This window comes from Lutjanus erythropterus, chromosome 16 (assembly GCF_056507025.1).
Source record: "Lutjanus erythropterus isolate fLutEry1 chromosome 16, fLutEry1.hap2, whole genome shotgun sequence".
Taxonomy (NCBI): Eukaryota; Metazoa; Chordata; class Actinopteri; order Lutjaniformes; family Lutjanidae; genus Lutjanus; species Lutjanus erythropterus.
Genome location: NC_139332.1, coordinates 17,387,672 through 17,405,342, shown reverse-complemented (window position 1 = coordinate 17,405,342; position 17,671 = coordinate 17,387,672). Strand labels below are relative to the sequence as shown.

Here is a 17,671-nt window from a genome sequence, read left to right as displayed (position 1 = left end):
AAGTGAGCTTTTAATTTCATTGCCAATTCTCCCATTTGTATACTATCTAGGTACATTACGGGCAACTAAAGTGAATTAACTTCCCCTCACAGCATGAAGCAAGTTACCAAAAGGCCACCTTCTCTAAACAGGGGCTGCTGGCTTTTTTAAAGTAGGAACTCAGAAGTCTAACAATGGCAAAGCTGTTAAAAAAAGTTTAAACTACAATACCCCTAGTTAATACAATAATCCATTAAGTAGGGATGCATGGTAAATAACTGGGCTGATAAATTATATCGGTATCAGTGAATATTAGATGATGAATATTGGCTATAATAATATGTGATTTGACACATTATGTAAAAACGTTTTGTGTTTGAATGTTTAGGTAAAATTCTCTATAAAAGCTAAAATATATTTGTGGAGGTTTTTTATGAACTTAACTAGAAAAAACAAATAAACACTTGAAGAGTTGGAACCGTTCCTTTTATTGGTTGTAATAATGATGTCAGTTACGTTTGGATATTAAATTAACTTCTTTCTACAATATAAACATGTGAAATTATCAGTTATCAAGTGATCAGTATCGGCCTTGAGAAGCAGGTAATTTTTGGTTATTGACTTCAGTTGAAAAAAAGCATCCCTACCATTAATTAATGTTGATTATTGATTCTTGGTGTGGAAGTTGTAAAAAGAGGATAGAATATGTCAGGTGTAGTGTATCTGTTCCAGTCAGAGTGCTTGTTATCTTCAAAAGGAAAAAACACTTTTGCACTGCACTGTAATGTACGTATTGTAAGAAAAAGGTAAAATCAGTACAGAATATTAATAAAAACATGAAACAAGATAGTTGCAGATGGGAGATAGATAACAAGCTCTTGTTTTAAGTTGAAAACCAGGATAAAAATAAAACAACACTTATAAAACAAACATGTCTGACTCACACACGACAGCTGGCTCCAATACTTGTTCAACATTTCAGAAGGTGCTGCAGCCAGATTGTGTGTGTATCGCTTCCTGCGGTTTTATCTAATGAGGGAAGCATTAAATTGATACTGATAACTTGATAGTTGATAAGGCAACATTAGCTGACTGTTAGGCCTCCTCCCAGTGATTTCTACTTCAGTGAAGCCGAAGAACAACAGGCTACTAATTAAATGGCTGGGTTATCTCTTCAGTATCATGTGTAGAAGATGTTTCTTAGTGTGTGTCATTAATCAGTTTGTGTCAACACTGCCAGCGTGCTTTCAGGGATTGCTGTGTCTAAGCAAAAATATTTGCTACCAGGCACATTGTGGTCATTAAAGTTGATTAGTTTGCTGTTTATTGTTCACTGCAATGAAATAAATGTTGTTTTGTGCGATGTGTTTAAAAGAATCTTATATCAAGAAGGTTTCAAACTCAAAGACCTACTATTGTTATTTTAACTTAGAGTCAAATATATACAGTGCATAAAAAGCGTTTTCTTCTCTCTCCGTCTCCATCTGAACCCACTTCAGTTTCAATATCATGAGCTTCATTTGCAGAAACATAATTACGGTATGAGCAAAACTCGCATATATAGTGAATTTTTAGTTGAGCTGTGTAAGGAGAAGTCATTAAATTTTAACTGTGAGAAGATGTTCTGCACACTAGCCCTGCAGCAGAAGTCACTGCATTTGTTCATTTAAAGTTCAGCCCATGACAAGTTTAGCTTTGTCAGGCTGTGAGGTGACCGTGGAGGAGTTCATGTTTAGATGTGAACGCACCCCATCTGGTACACTAAACACAAGGGACAGACACAGTAAGATAACACAGTATAATGTAATACAGTAGCCCTGCAATAAATGTATTGAGGGCAATATGTTCAGATCACATTGAGAATGTTAAATATTTGTCAACCTGTGTATAATACTTAAAATGTTAGGTATTTTTACCTTTTACCTGTGTTTGTGTGTAGATGGAGGAGTTCAGCCCTGACAAACAGTGCAGGTGAGAGGCTGACGCATGATAATAAGATGCACCACTTAAAAACCCAGACAGAAGATGGCAATCTGCAAATTATGTCAGGCAACAGTGGTTACAAGGGGTGGTAGTACTTGATATACTTAAGAAAAGGTTTTGTATTTTTTTTCTGGTCATTATTCCAGTTTTGTGCAATAAATGTTCTTGAAATACCTCTCTACCAGGGCAGAGGTCAATGCTATATGAGGAATACTTTGTGGGAAAACAGCATCCTAATGAACAACTGTAGTGCAGCAGAGATGCCCTGGCCTAAACATCTTGCTCTCCAGATGAAAGAAAACATGTTTGTTTGGGACAGACCCCAACAAAATGAATGAAAAATGATCATTCCCACTAATCATATCCTAGCACAATTTCAGCTGAATGAATTGCAACATGATTGTTTTTTTTTTAATATCATGCAGCCCTACTCTGTGCCATCTGAAATATGTCCTTGTAATACAGTTAAGTGTACAGTAATAGCAGCAATGCAGTTGTTATACCAACTTATATTTGAAGAAGAAGCTTTTATTTTGAAATTTTAAGCAAAGCAAATGTACTGTTAAATATAAATGTACTTACTCTTCTTTTTTCAAATGATGAACTGTAATATAAATTTTAAGCAATACCACCTAGCCCTAGTTGAAATGATTATGTAATTATTAATGTTAAACTGCCACTGTCACACAGTGTATGACAATTTTAATGCACACATTAGTGCACTCTCCAAAGACTCTCTCTTTATATTATAGACAGGACATTGTCTACGTATTTTATTGTTTGGTGTAGTAGGAGGTGGAGCCAGTCAATAACAATGAAGTTGCCAGTTTTTCTACCTTTGAAATACAGTGTCAGTGTGCAGGAGGTGCAGAATTCCCAGGAGCTAAAATATGACACCTTAGCTGGTGAGGAAAAAAACACACTTGCCTGCTTTGCATGGTGTCTGCTCCAAAAAGGGCAAAAAGCCAAACAGACTCGGCAGAATGCTGAAGGAACATTTTGGCTAGAGAGGAGGGCAACCGGACGTCACTGTTTTTTTGCAGAGATTACGTTCTACTCCTCAACAAATCTGCACCACGGCACAAGCTTTGAATCCTGCGTTTGACTGGCTGTGTTCAGATCACGACCACGTGTGCACATGCAATAGGTAGATTGTTGAATGTTTTCTGGTAAATCATGGAACATGACTACACCTTGTGGCATGCATTTTGACGTGGTAAGAACAAGTAGGCGTTGCAGCAATCATGTTAATCCTCTATCAATACTGTTCCGTGCTGCTTAATGATTGGTGACACACCTCCCACTGTGCCTCTCTTCCAGCTCTGGTACATGGTGAGTCACCAAATTACCAAACGAACGCCGGCTACAAAAGCTTAATGACCCTGATTAGAATAAATTTAGCATGATGACTTAGAATAGACTTTGTTCATCTGACAATCCACTAATTGACAACATAACATGAAAATACTCAGTATTAAACTGCAGTGACTACTTAATGAGGTTGGGCAATGTCTACCAAACTGGCATATGACGATGTGCCCATTGATACATGGCAGATGACGCCGTTGTTGGGAGATTGGAGGCTGGGAGGCGGTCCCAGAGCAGAAAAGCAGACTTTCTCATCATCTCGCCACTGTGGTCACCATTGCATACCACTGTCACTCTGGCGGCAACCTCCAAGTGTCTCACTCAGCTGAGAAAACTCTGGCTCCTGTCACCAGTGAGGGGAGCAGGCAGATCAACTATCACATCCTTGCTGACATCCCCATGTGGGGTTTACAAATGTCTTCATCTCTGTACCGGGGTTGGGGGTGTGTGTGTGTGTCACAGTTTTGATATAAAAGCAAAAATAGTATTTCAAGAATGCCTTGAAGGAATTTCTTCATACTTGGCATAAATGTCTAGTTGTACTCACGGATGATCAAAGGTCACTGTAACCTCATGTCCATCTAACTCTCGTGAACGGGATATCTCAGGAACGCTTGGGGAGGAATTCCTTCACACTTGGAACAAATATCCACTTGGACTCAAGGATGAACTGCTGAGATTTTGTTGGTCATAGATCACTGTGACTTTAGAAAACAACGTCTTTGGCCATAATTCAAGAATTCATATGCTAATTATGACACTGAGTGGCCTCCTCTAGTTATCTGTTTTAATGCAGAAATGTTACAGGTTATAGCTTTAAGGTATCTATTGGTGTTCCTGCTCGTCTCTCTCTGTCTACGTCAGGACCAATAGCTGAAGTGTCAGGCTGAGGGCTACATGTTATCACCATCTCTCCTGCTTCTGCATCTATCATTCCCTTATCAGATTACAGTGTACACACACACACACACACACACACACACACACACACACACACACACACACACACTCACTCACACACAGAGTCACACAGGGCTTCATCTTCTTTCCTCCACCACTATTACTAGCACCACTGGGATCTGTTGATAAAATCCAAATTGTATGCAAATTGGTCTGCGCATGTGTGAGTGCTTGAGAAAATGTGTGTGTGTCTTGTGAGGGGGTGAGGCAGTGCGTGGGAGAGACCAATCCAAACAGTGGTTTTGTAAGAGAACATATTAGATGAGGGGCCCTCGGGTGCAGTCTGCCGCCGTTGAAGACAAAACTCTACAACCTTGTATTATTGCTGTGGGAATAATGCATAGTTTACCCCAAAACAACCACCTGTTTATACAGCAAACACACACACACAAATGTATTCACAGATGCACTCAGGCTTGGAAAAAAATCCTTGACAAGAGTCACACATCTATATACATTCTGAACACATGTACACGCACCCGCCGCATTGCCACACACACACACACATACACACACAGCCGTGCTAACATCAATAGAAGGGTGTGTCTGGGAGCTATTTAAAATGAAACCACATGAAAGAGCGAAGAGGGGTGCTGAGAGAGATGCTCGATACAAAGACATGGGAGCAGTGAAGAACTAGAAAGACAGATGGGAGGGAAAATAAAACAGGCTGGTACAACCCTGCCGAATATAAAATATTCACACAGAGCATGCACTCATCTGCTGTATGTTTGTCGTGTGCAGGGCTGCCACGTTTGATCTGTTGATTATGTTCTCAGTTCATCGTTAAGTCTAGAAAATGCCACAATCCCAATTTTCCAAAAGCCAAAGTGATGTTGTGATGCTAGACAAGAAGGCTGCACAAAAACAAGATTTTATTTTAATTTTTAATTTTATTTTGTCAGACTACTTTTACTCTTGTCAGCACATTTTTATGCAGTTATATTCGTTTTTTGCTTTTAAAATAAATATGTTACTATAAACTATTTTTAATTGTTATCGATATCCATAAAATTCTGACAAACAATGCTGAATCAGAACACAAAATCATTGAATTTTACAGTGATGTAAACCAGAGAAATACAGGAAGTATTCACATTTTGAGAAGCTTGAACTTGGTAGACTGATGTGAACAGTTGAATACGCTGACTGTCTGTCTCCTTTCAGTTCATTTTATGATCAGATTTCCTACTTGTTTGATCTCTGAAAAACCGGTGAGCAATCATTGGGAAGCTCCCTTTTGTTTGGTTATAATAATAAGGTTTCTTCAACCAACATAGAACATAGTGGCTTCTCTCCACTTAATTTAAATATAGACTAAATATAGCTAAAATATTCAGGTCTTTGGGTGAAACAATCCAGTTGAGATATAGATGTGTTGTTGTAGGTTGTAGTTCTTCTGTAGGTCTACCAGGGGGCAGTGTAGAGAGGACCACATTTCTGCAGGAAACTTTTTCCTCTGGAGAGTATTGGATCAGAATATAATGCACTTGTCAGCTGTAAGTAAAGCTCTGTACTGCATGTGTGTGTGTTCTAGGTCAGAGGAGGACTCTGAAGGCAACAGGGACATCTGCAGTGAGATTCTCCAGATGAAAGCCCTTGAGAGGCTCACTTCTACGGTCAGTGTGTGCATGTGTGTCTGAAGATGAATAAATACAGTAAAATCAAATTATATAATACAATACACAAAACCTAAGTTTGTATTTTTGTCTTGTTTTGACGCCTTTTCTCCAACAGGTACAAAGTGAACTGGCGGCTGCTCTCGCCAGAAAGACTCGCAAAGCTTGTGAGTATAGATTTATTCTGAGAGTGTGTGTGTTTTTTCTTAGAAGTTTTCAGTGACAAAGACAACGTTACATAATGAGTGTAAAGAACTATCAGTAATAATTGTGTTCGTGGTTGGTTGCAGTATCAGAGCAGGACTCTGAGACAACGGAGACGAGCCCACAGGAGCCTCGCACACCCAGCGAGGAGAGCAGCCCGGTAAGATGTGCACAAACAAAGACATGCACACTCCCACGTCTTCTGTTCCTCCCCTCCAAACCATACACCCATTTTTGTTCATCTTTTTTTGCTGAGACTTCCTCATTGTCACTACACTTAGATAAACACCCATCCTCTGAATGCCCCAGGTCTCTATTTTGGTTTTGAAGTTGCAGGAGGCTGTGATTATCCTACAGGTCACTATAGGTCATCTTATTCACTGAGGTCATGTTTTAAAAAGTGGTTTCACTGTAATGAAATGGCTACTATAGGGACTAACATCAGCACATATGAATACAGTGGGACTAACTGAATCCGCTCTCCATCTCAGCTTTCTGTCATAGTTAATTTATCCAATTCCAATACTGTTTTAGGACCCCTTTATGCAGAAATATTCAAATAGAATAGGTGAGGTTAGTACATTTATACTTAATGCAGAAAAATGCATGTTTTTTGCCCCAAACTGCATGGGATTAGAATAAAGTGGGCTTGTCTGTAAAAGGGAGACCCTTGTTATTTTGCTCCCAATCCTGATCCTAGAAAACCAGTCCAATAGAGCATAAATATATTACTGATAATCTCTGCACTGGTAAAATAAAACTTATATTAAATTAATTGTTATCATCATCTTTTGTATCATGCAATAGGTTGCGTCTTGGCATGACCAATGGGGCTGGTGCCACTGCTAATCTCGCATACTACTCGGCCCATCAGCCTACTATTTTTGTGTAAATTTATGACTGTACGCTCATGGACCTCCCATGGTTGTGGTGATTCACAATTTCTTGTGAAACCTTTTTCATTGACTGCTCATTTGTATACCGATTGCTGACTCCTCTTATCTGGAGGCTGCAGGTTGTTCATACCCACTAGGCTAAATGCAGGGCTAATCTAGACTGTTGCAAACTGCATTTTTGCATTTGTTGTGGCTCAAAAACTGATACCGATAGAAACGTTTTTTTTTTTTATCTTAAAGCAGAGCATCTGCAGATGAATTCTATACCTTATTTTATTAGCTTCTCTGACACCTCTGCTATGCGTCTGTGTGGTCACCACATTGGACCATTCAAGGTCGGCTAGTAAACAAATGAGAAATGCAGACTTCATTACAAAATCGACTTTAACTCACTTCTGAATTATTCTGGATTTTCTTGACATTTGGTTTGTTATAAATCTGAAAAACTGAACACAATGCTGGTTATTTGTTGGAATTAAAATCAGTTACTTGAGGGTGATCTCATCAGCTCTGTATCCCAAAAATTTAAACTTCTGAATAGCCACAATGTCCACTGGGACATGAAGGCTCCAGCCAACATCAATAATAAATTGTTGTTGTAAAGCTGCCTGGTAGCTTGTAATGTTTGAAATAAATAACTGAAAAGTTAGGACTTATCCTCCTGTTTAACCTAAGCCGCTCAGTCACAATGCCTTTGCACTATTCTATACATCTTAAAGAAAACTGAGACTATACTATTAAAACAGTTGAACACTTTGTTTACATCTATATGATGAAACGTACAATATACTATACTATTACAAAAGAAAACCATGTGTAAAACTTTGTAGATCTCAACTGGTTGCATCTGGCAGTTGTGGTGGCATTGCAGCAGGTGCTTCACCATCTGTTGCCTGGCGGAGATCTGCATACTCTTGTGAGTGCACTCTTCTATAACACCAGTGGAGAGAGTAATGTTAATCTGCAAATGTTAAGGCAGGGAGAGTTTGACAACCTCTCTTCATACACAGCCTAAACAAAAAAACAAAAAGGTCAAGTGCAGTTTTTATTTTCACCAGCAGCATCTTTTTAGAGGGGTGGCGTGCCTTTGAAATGTTAACTGAAATACACGCAAAGCAGATGTTGTTTCAAAATACATGCTGTCATTATGAATATCATTATGTGAAAAAGCCGGATGCTTTTTATTTGTTAATGCCGCTCCACAGTTTGCTCGCTTGTTGCAGTGCCTGTGCATTTGGATGAGGTTTTTGTATTTTTAGGACCACAGTAAAGCTTTTTGACAGCTGTTGTAACCAGATTGCTGTAATCAAAGAACTGGAGGTGGATGAGGCTGAATATGGACCAATACTAGCCAATTTCGATATAACTATATCATCTCTGACACAGATCAGCTTGGGACACCCTTAATAAAAGATCAGCACTGGCTTATTCTGACTACTTCGCTGTCTTTTAAAGGTCATTGAGAGCCAGCTGTGTGCATGTGTGTACCTTCATGAGGTGGCTGAATGCAGAAAATGGGGTCAGAAGAGAGTGCTGTGGGAGGCCTGTTTGCTCTCTGTACAGTGGAAACCTCTTTTTCTCCATCAATTATTCATTCTCCGATTACACCAGGGATGGGGGCAGAGGAGGAGAGCAGGAAAAAACACAACTTTTAAACACACTTACACACACTACTATAGATCAGTGTTTCACGTATTTTTGGCTTGTGGCTCCATAATTATACAGAGAAATGGCTTCTTGTGACCCCTCGTCACAGGTTGCATGTGTCTATGACCTCTTGAGTGCAAATGAAGAGTGATTTTCCCCGGTGTTCAAACATGCAAAAATATACTATCAGTACATTTCAATTTAAATTTTTTGGATCATTACAAATATGTTGTGTTTCAAAAGTAGCAAGTAGTTGCACAAAAATACAATCAAAAAAATTTAATAATATATTGAAAACATGTTTGCAGCTCATTTTGTTGTGTTAACAGATGCTTCATGGCAGTGACTTCAACAAAATGTTTAATATAATTGTTTATATGTTATTTTGCCTGTCAATGTCCTGATCACAAAATAATGATTTTGTCTGCAGTTTAGCAACCAGGAAAGACTGCAAGATTATTTATTACCCAAGGACAAATTTAAAACTTTGTAGTCTGACAACAGAAACAGAAAATGTTATAAGCTACATCTTGAGTTCAGTTGTGATCACAGACAGCAGGAGGGGACAGAGTGGAGGTTTAACAAGCTACACCAGTCTTGCACCTTCCCTCTGTTTTTCCTGCTTCTTCTTTCTCGCTCTTTCACTAATTACAAATACATAAAACCAGTTTTGTTTATGTGTATTAAGACAAGTCAGTAACAAATGAAATATAAGCACTAAGCATTTATAAATATAAATAAATACACATTTGCAAGTGAATTTCACACTTCAGAGACAAGCTGCTCTGTCGAATAGACGCCAGGTGTGTTGAGATAGCAGAGGGGAGCAAAGAGCTACTCGTGACACGTGAAAAAGATTGAGAAAAGGGAGCTCCACGGCCTGATTCAGTGCACATGGGCCATGGACCAGGTTCATGCTGCAATCCTTTTAGGGGGTTTGTGAACCACTGCAGATTGTAGTGGTAACATGAGTATTTGTTTAGTTTATTTGACATAATGAGAGGGAGGACAATAAACCACACACTACTACAAAAGTAGAGCAGGGATTTTTAGAAAACAATGGAAATATTTTACTAATTCAACTGTGTAACATCTGCAAGGATTTATTGGTAGAATATTGTAGAAATGAAATATAATAGCTATAAGTACGTTCTGATCATTGTATGTAAGTTTTCATTAGTGTATAAACACCTGAAAATAAGAATTGTGTTTTCGTTACCTTACCTTGCATTCTGGAGCTGACTGCTGTCATCCTTGACAATGCTTGTGATTCCGCCAGAAGTCCTACAGCATGTCCTAGAAATCCGCTTCAGTCTACATACAAAGTATATTTTTTACGGATGCTGCGTCAAGCTGCACAGAGCAGATCGAGTGGCATAGGAACATCATAGAGAATATGGTCAGTTACCAAAATAAATGACTCCCTTCCAACTCCGGATGATAAAAAACCAAAAAAAAAAACTTGCACCTAGATGCATTTTGGCTCTTCTGACACCGTACATGTCTGGCCGTAACGTGAGGTCGTCAGCCGAGGCTCTGTTAGCTATCCTACAATCCAGGCTGAAAACCAGGGTTGACTGGGACTGCAGTCTTTGGAACCACCTTTGCACAAGTTTCATGGCAACTGTGGGTTCTCTACATGCTTCATCTACAACTAGGTGCCACTAAATCCTTCATACTGGTCCTTTAACTGGACAGACGTTTAATTTAGTTTCATTCATCCTTCTGAAAGTTTTACCTTGTCGCACATTTGAAACACATGAGATCAGAGAGGAATTAAGGATACAGTGGGAGAGAGGAGGAGAGAGATAGACGGAGACAGCCACACAATACAGACAGACACAGACAGGTTTATCTTGGTATGTTCTGTGTTTTGGACAGGAAGCTGAAAACAGGTTAAGAGGAAGCAGCAGGGGACAGGGGTCTGTGGCTCTGAGATATGTATGTGTGTGTGTGTGTGTGTGTGTGTGTGTACGTGGCTATCCTAGCAGATAAGAGTTGTCACTGGGGGGAGTTTTCCTAGTAAACAAAATGAAGCGTGGGAGTATGCCATAATGTTATGTTTGTGTGTGTGTGTGTGTTACCCTTTGCTAGAGCATGGCACCGTGGGATAGTTGAGCTCACAGGAAGGGTTAACTACCCCTGAATCAAATGAAATACCCCTCTCTCACTCTTCCAAGGAAAATAAACAGACCAGGCTGCCCACCACTGGTGATAACCATCATACAAGCAGCACCCTAGGGAACACACAGTCATGGTTTCTGTTTTCAGGCAGTGTTAATTTCATTGACTAATAATGTTTGTCAAAGTTTTCGTCAACATTTTTTCACTGACGAAAACAGTATTTTGTTAATTTTGGAGGCCCCTGTGGACAAAAGTGGTAGTGTTTCTGCCATGATAACCACAAAATCTAATATAAAAAGTAAAATTGCCTAAATAAAAATCTCCTCCTGCTTTATTTCTTTCGATTTCACAGAGAATCCGACCAGATGGCAGACATCAAGAACAACTAGATAGAATCAGCTAATCTTCTCGCGGATAGTCTTGTTAACTTAAGTAGCTCATATACAGCCACCCAAATTGAGACTATTTCATAAACTAGATTTAAGATAAATCCAGCACTGTCTGTATTCTCCTTCTACCTATCTCTACTGTCTAAACCACAGGCAACAAAAGTGTAGCTTACAGGTAGGAACGGTAGTCATTGTTGCCTTCAGGTTCTTTGTATTAAAAATGTCAGAATTAACACTATCGTCAGGTCTAGCGGAGGACAAAGCCATTACTTCTCTATTATCCTGCAGCTCTTTTAATGAAATATATTTTTTGTCTCTTTCTCTTTCTTTCCCTTTTCATCAAAATGAAATTGAAATGGCTAGATATTCATATTTACACACTTTCTATCTCAGTACCTCACTCAGACGACCAGGACGGTTCCCAAGTCCCAACTATAGAGGGGAGGAGGCAGACAGACACCACACACACACACCCCCTGCACACACACACTCTTCCCACACAGACACACTCCCGCCCACTTATACTAGTAATCACATACACTCACTCTTTCTCCGCCAGATCCTCTGACACAGAGCAGTCAGACTGAGACAAAGAGAGAAGTGTAACAGATAAAGGGAATTACAGACTGTAATAGACAGAAAGAACAAGAGAGACCCAGGATTACCATTTCATCTCATTCTCATCACATGGAAAATTGTGATTGCACATTCCCGGACTATGCCCTAACTGCTTTCATTCTCCCTCGGACCAGAACACTGAACTTTCTTGACCTCCATCCCACAAACACTTTCTGACTGTTTCCACCATGTCCTGGGACTGCGGGCTGAGATATGTGTTCATACCCCCTGTGTTGCAGCTGGGCGGGGTGTGCGCACTACGGGGCGGCAGTGGCAGTGGCGGCGGAGGTGGAGGAATGGGGACGTGCAGCCGCGAGGAGCTGACCAGCCGGCTGGGGCTGGAGGCCGTTCAGCGACTGGCCAAGGATGGCTGCCGGCTGCTGCAGAACCACAACTACAGGCTGCCCGACAGGAACCAGGCGGTGAGTGGACAGTGTGATAACAATACCTTTATTTTGAAATGTCGTTAATATCATTCATATATGTAATATCTGATGATGATGTTCTGCAAACTCATTGGTGTTTCACCATCTGCAGAGTGAGCTGTGGCTTTATGGTTAGTATGAGTAGAGAGAAATAGACGTCATCATGTGGTGAATGCTGTCATTATAGTCTTCACTTTTAAGAACACACTTCAGTTCTGAGTTACTCATGGATTCATTTAGAGCTGCAACAATCAATCAAAATTAGTTGTGAAGTCCAACCCCAATTACAAAGACATTGGGACTTTGTGCTAATTGTAAATAAAAATACAATGATTTATAAAAAAAAAACTTTTATTCAGTATGATACAGCACAAACTCAATAGCTTTATTGTTTTCTGTACATATACACTCATTCTAAATATAATGCCAGCAACACGTTACAAAGAAGTTGGGACAGGGGCATGTTTACCACTGTGTTACATCACCCTTTTCTTTTGGCAACACTCAATAAGTATTTGGGAAGTGACGACACTAATTGTTGAAGTTTTGAAAGTGAAATTCTTTGTGATTCTTGCTCGATATACGACTTCATCTCCTCGACATGCTGTGGTCTCTGTTGTTGTGTTTTGTGCTTCATAATGTTGCTGAAATAAACAGTGATGTCTCTGAAAAAGACGTCGCCTGAATGGCAGCATATGTTGCCTGTATGCACCTTTCAGCATTAATGGGGCCTTCACAGGTATGACAGTTAGTCGTGCCGTGGGCACAAACTGAGTGTTTGGATAATCGATTAATCATTTGATGGTCCCATCTTCTTAAATGTAAGTGTTTGCTGCTTTTCTATGTCATTTGTGATAGTAAATGAAGAGTCTTTGAGACAAAGGAATAGAGCTGCAGCTAAGCATTATTTTCATTATGGATTAATCTGTTGATTTTTTGATGATTAATTGATTAGTTGTTTGGTCCATAAAATGTCAGAAAATGTTAAAAAAAGTTGTAAAAGTTTCTCAAAGCCCAAGGTGATGCCCTTAAAGTCTAATTTCGTCCATGGCCCAAAGATTCACTTTACTGAAAATATTCACATTTCGGAATCTAAGATTGGAGAATTAGGACTTTTTTTCTAAAAAAAAAAAAAAAATGGACTTACAGTTGCAGTTCTACAAAAGAAGTAATTTGAAGATGTCTCTTTGGATGCATTTTTCACAATTTTTTTTGACATTTTATAGACTAGTTGATTAATTGTGAAAATAATCCGTGGATTACTCATTAGTGAAAATAATCATTAGGTGTAGTCTTAGATTCAGGTGAGTCGACCCTGATTTGTGTTGCTGTCAATCTAAAGGATATAAACACGTTTACAGCACATCTGGTCACTTTTGTGCTTATTATCTGAGTACATGAGACACATCTGTGCACTGACATGCACACACAAGCTGAAGATGCACAGCACTTTGCTTCATTCAGATCACTTTGGATTAAACAACCAGCAGCTCTCCAGCTCGTCTAATGTGGGTGTTAATAATGGCTTAAGCAATGTGATCTCACACTCTTTTTTACAGTCTGTCAAGTACTGTGTGTGTGTCTGAGTTCACTGGCTAGAGCATATAATCATGTGTGGGAGCTTGTGTGTGTGTGTGTGTGTGTTCATGCACTGTTGGTGCTGTGGCAGGCTGAGTCAGTGTGTGCGCGTAATGAGGGGGGTGTTACTGAAGCGTTGTACTGTATAATCCCACTCTACAGTACACCTGAGGGCAGGAAATGAAGCGAACGCAGTCTGATTTCACCCTACATCACGACATGTGTGTTTGAGAAATGTACCACATGTATCATGAGCTCGATGAGTTTGACCGAAGCCCAGGCGTTGGGGGTTTTCCAAAGTGCATATGACTTCACTTTCATTCCTTAGGAACATGATGTGTTTTATAGCAGCATTACTACTGCATGAAACTACAGAGAAATATTTGTTTGGTGTTGTTAAAGAGTTTATTAAAGATTATTTAATGTGGGGCTACATAAGGAACTGATTGATAGTCAGTGTATTAGCTACAGTAGATGGCAGCTGACACACCCCCAGTTTGGAAAAGGCGAGAGTATCGGTATGGAGGCTAAGCAATGAACTGCTGTGCATGGGGTCAGCACGAAAGGTATTTTCGACATCAGTTTAGATGAGCACTATATATTGTTTATAGATACACCTTTATTTTTAAATGCCAATTTCATGTCTGTCACAAATGTCTGGAAAAAATTGGTCATAAAATTGTGAAATCATAATTTACTTTCTTTTTATGAGTTTACATAAACATGACTAAATGCGGAAATTATATCGTCTTATATCGATAGCAAGTCCCTGAATTGAATCGTATTGAAATCGACTTTGCCAGACTTTGTGATATCAGCAAATATTGTATCATTGCCTACAGAATCAAAATAATATCATACTGTGACATAACTTATGATTTAAACCCTAGTAGAAACTATAATGGCTGTGAAATAAAAAAATTTGAAAGGTCCTTTTTAGAGCCAGTGTTTAGTTTTTCTGTTCTAGACTACTATAGAAAGATGATGGTGCAACTCGCAGGCCTCTGTGGAAAAGGATCCACTGCTTCTGTAGATACAAATGGCTCATTTTAAGGTGAAAAAAACACAACAATTCTTATTCTAACAGGTGATAATGCACTAATGAAAACATACTTAGGAATATTATATTCCATTTCTGCCTTATTATGCCAGTAAATCCCCCCAAATCTTATACAATGGACATTAAAGATGGATGGTGGTATGATATTATTATAAGTAGTAGTATAAAGTATGTTTGCAAATGCCAATAAAATAAAAAGTATGGAATAACATCATGAAGCATTGAGTGGTCATGACTGTGACAACTCTGTGTGTTAACTGCTGTGCAAGCAATGAAATCATTATGTAACCAAGAGGAGGAGAATTATTGGCAGATGTATATCAGCTAAGACAGTGGCTCCCATACTTTTTCTGGCAGCCCCCCTCCATTCAGAAGCTGAAAAAGACCCACCCCACATTTTTTTATCAATCATTAATGGTGACGGGGGTGTAACTGATTAAAAAAAATTGAACTTTAGTGAAATAAAGGTCAGCATGAGAGCATCAGCAAACTCGTTTGTTTATTTTCTCAACATAAATCATATTAATTTAACTTTTGTTTTACTCTATATTTCTCCACTGGTCATCCACACTCCCCCCTGCAGTGGCTTCACACCCTCTCAGGGGAGCCATTCTCCTGATCTTGTTTACTTCAGCCCTATCGGGACACATATTGTTTTAGACTGATGATTTTTGAATTATAATTGTAAATCACAGAGGATGCCAGTAGTTACAATAGTCAACAGTATTCCAAAGTAGAAAGGAAGCACATGTTGATCACATGGATGATGCTTTTCAGTAATGCCCCACACACGTAAGGAGACGTGTAAGATGTTATCATTTTTTGTCCAGCTCAGGCTGCAAAATGTGGCAGAAACAAAAAAACAAGCAAACAGCTCGACTAACCACAAAGACCTCTCTGGGTTGTCATGGTGATTTTTTTTTTTTTTTTAGTTTCTTTTTTTTTTCCCCCATGACAGACAAGCTCTGACAAACCAGTGTGGGCAGTTTCCATAGTGATATAACTCATGTGTCAGCGTAGTGTATTGGGTGCATCTCTGCCTTCTAGTCACTTCTAGTCCAACTTGCATTTGTACTCTTCAACATTTGATTCAGCCATCAGAGTTTACCAGAGGTCAGCCTGCATCGGGGATTATACAAGGTCACAGCATTCATGACACACACTTTCTCATACACAGGCAGGCTTTTTGGGCAGCTTGCGTTACTTTCTAGTTGCACTCTGTGTGTGTGTGTGTGTGTGTGTGTGTGTGTGTGTGTGTGTGTGTGTGTGTGTGTGTGTGTGTGTGTGTGTGTGTGTGTGTGGCTGACCTAAAAGCATTGTGTTTTCATATTCTTATCCTTTATTTCCAGGATTCGGGCCCGGAGCTATCACAACACAGATATGGCTTGGTCTCTCTCAGCGCACACACCAACACACACACATGCACAGGAACGGGAAGGGAACACAGAGTGCTTCCTTTAGGCACTTCATGAGGCCCACCTTTCCTCTGTACAATTCGTCATATTGTGGTGTGTTATGTTCATGAGCAAGAACAGAGGACAGACTGAGAGACAGAGACGGGGCAAAAGAGCTTTTGTTACACAACTCTTGATTTCATAAGAAGCCGTAGAAGTTTTGCATTGTTCTTTTCTCGTTTTTGTGCACACACTGAACTCTTTCAATGTGTGTGCCTTTGTGTGCGAGATGTGCGTGTGTGCAGTTTATGACTGTGTGAGGGCCACAGCAAGTGCATGTCCTCTGGTCTCAATTTTCTCTTCCCAAATCTCAAACCTCTGGAGCATAAAGTCTGACCATTCAGAGACAAAGACAGAGCGAGGCTTGCCTCGAGCCAAACAGAAAAGGTGTTTCCAGAGGTCCAGAGAGGAGACAGTGAGGAGGGGAGGCTGGAGACGAGGTGGAAACACAGATGATTGAATTGAAGGAAGGGATGGGAAGAAATGGAAGGAAAAAGACTGACGCACCTGTAAGCTGAGAACAAGTGACTTTCCAGAGCAATGAGTTATGGGGGTTTGTTCATACCTGGTGTGGCTGATCCAGTTTTGTTATACAACAGTTTCGAAGATAAATGTCATTAAAGGCATTTAGAATATTTGAAGTGGGGTTATGTCAGTAGGACTGGGTTTACTGTAAAAAATTACAATACCAATATCAGCACCAGCACCCTTAAAGTGATACCAATACCAACTGAATACTTAATTCAACACCTCTTTTCTGCTTCCATACTATTGAATGATTTGGTTGCACACTGAACACAATCACATGTTGCAGTGATTGGCTATGCGTGAAACCATACAACAAATAGTATTTTTTTTTCTAGATCAATGAACAAAAAGGATTGAATGCATGTATTGTTTGATTGGAAGGGTTTCGATAACGAGTTGGTACTGGATTATTTTGCTCTAAACCTTAAAGGCATTAAGTGCTGACACCCAGCTCTGACAAGGTGCTTATCAGTAGTCAGTATATTACTCGCTGTAGATGCCGGCTGGCACACCCCAAAGTTCAAGAAGCAGAGAGGAGTAGCTTGGAGAGTCGGAGAATATCCCTCTCTCTCCAAACCAACCAGACTCACTTGACAAATATGCAATTATACCTCGCAGAAGTAGCTGGTCTACTGCTGCCACGATCTGTTATTTTGTTTATGTCATTATGTGACTTCGATGTTTTAAAAGGTTCATCCAGATTTACCAAAGTCACAAAATAACACAAACAAACAAATAGGTCAAGGCAGAGGTAGATGAACATCTCTTGTGGTCTCAGAGGAAAATGGCTCATTTTGCCCATGGGGTTTGGTTGGTTTTGAGAGAGTGATATTTGGCTA

General features: G+C 39.6%; 1 protein-coding gene across 1 annotated transcript in view; it reads left to right on the top strand.

Moving 5' to 3' along the window:
- Window positions 1-17,671, top strand: part of rapgef5a (Rap guanine nucleotide exchange factor (GEF) 5a) — a 63,736-nt gene that overhangs the window by 21,755 nt on the left and 24,310 nt on the right. Inside the window, exons 6-9 of the mRNA XM_084739407.1 lie at window positions 5,828-5,909; window positions 6,028-6,076; window positions 6,200-6,273; window positions 12,027-12,209. Coding sequence (XP_084595533.1) covers window positions 5,828-5,909; window positions 6,028-6,076; window positions 6,200-6,273; window positions 12,027-12,209 — 388 coding nt within the window. The remainder of the gene's footprint in view (window positions 1-5,827; window positions 5,910-6,027; window positions 6,077-6,199; window positions 6,274-12,026; window positions 12,210-17,671) is intronic.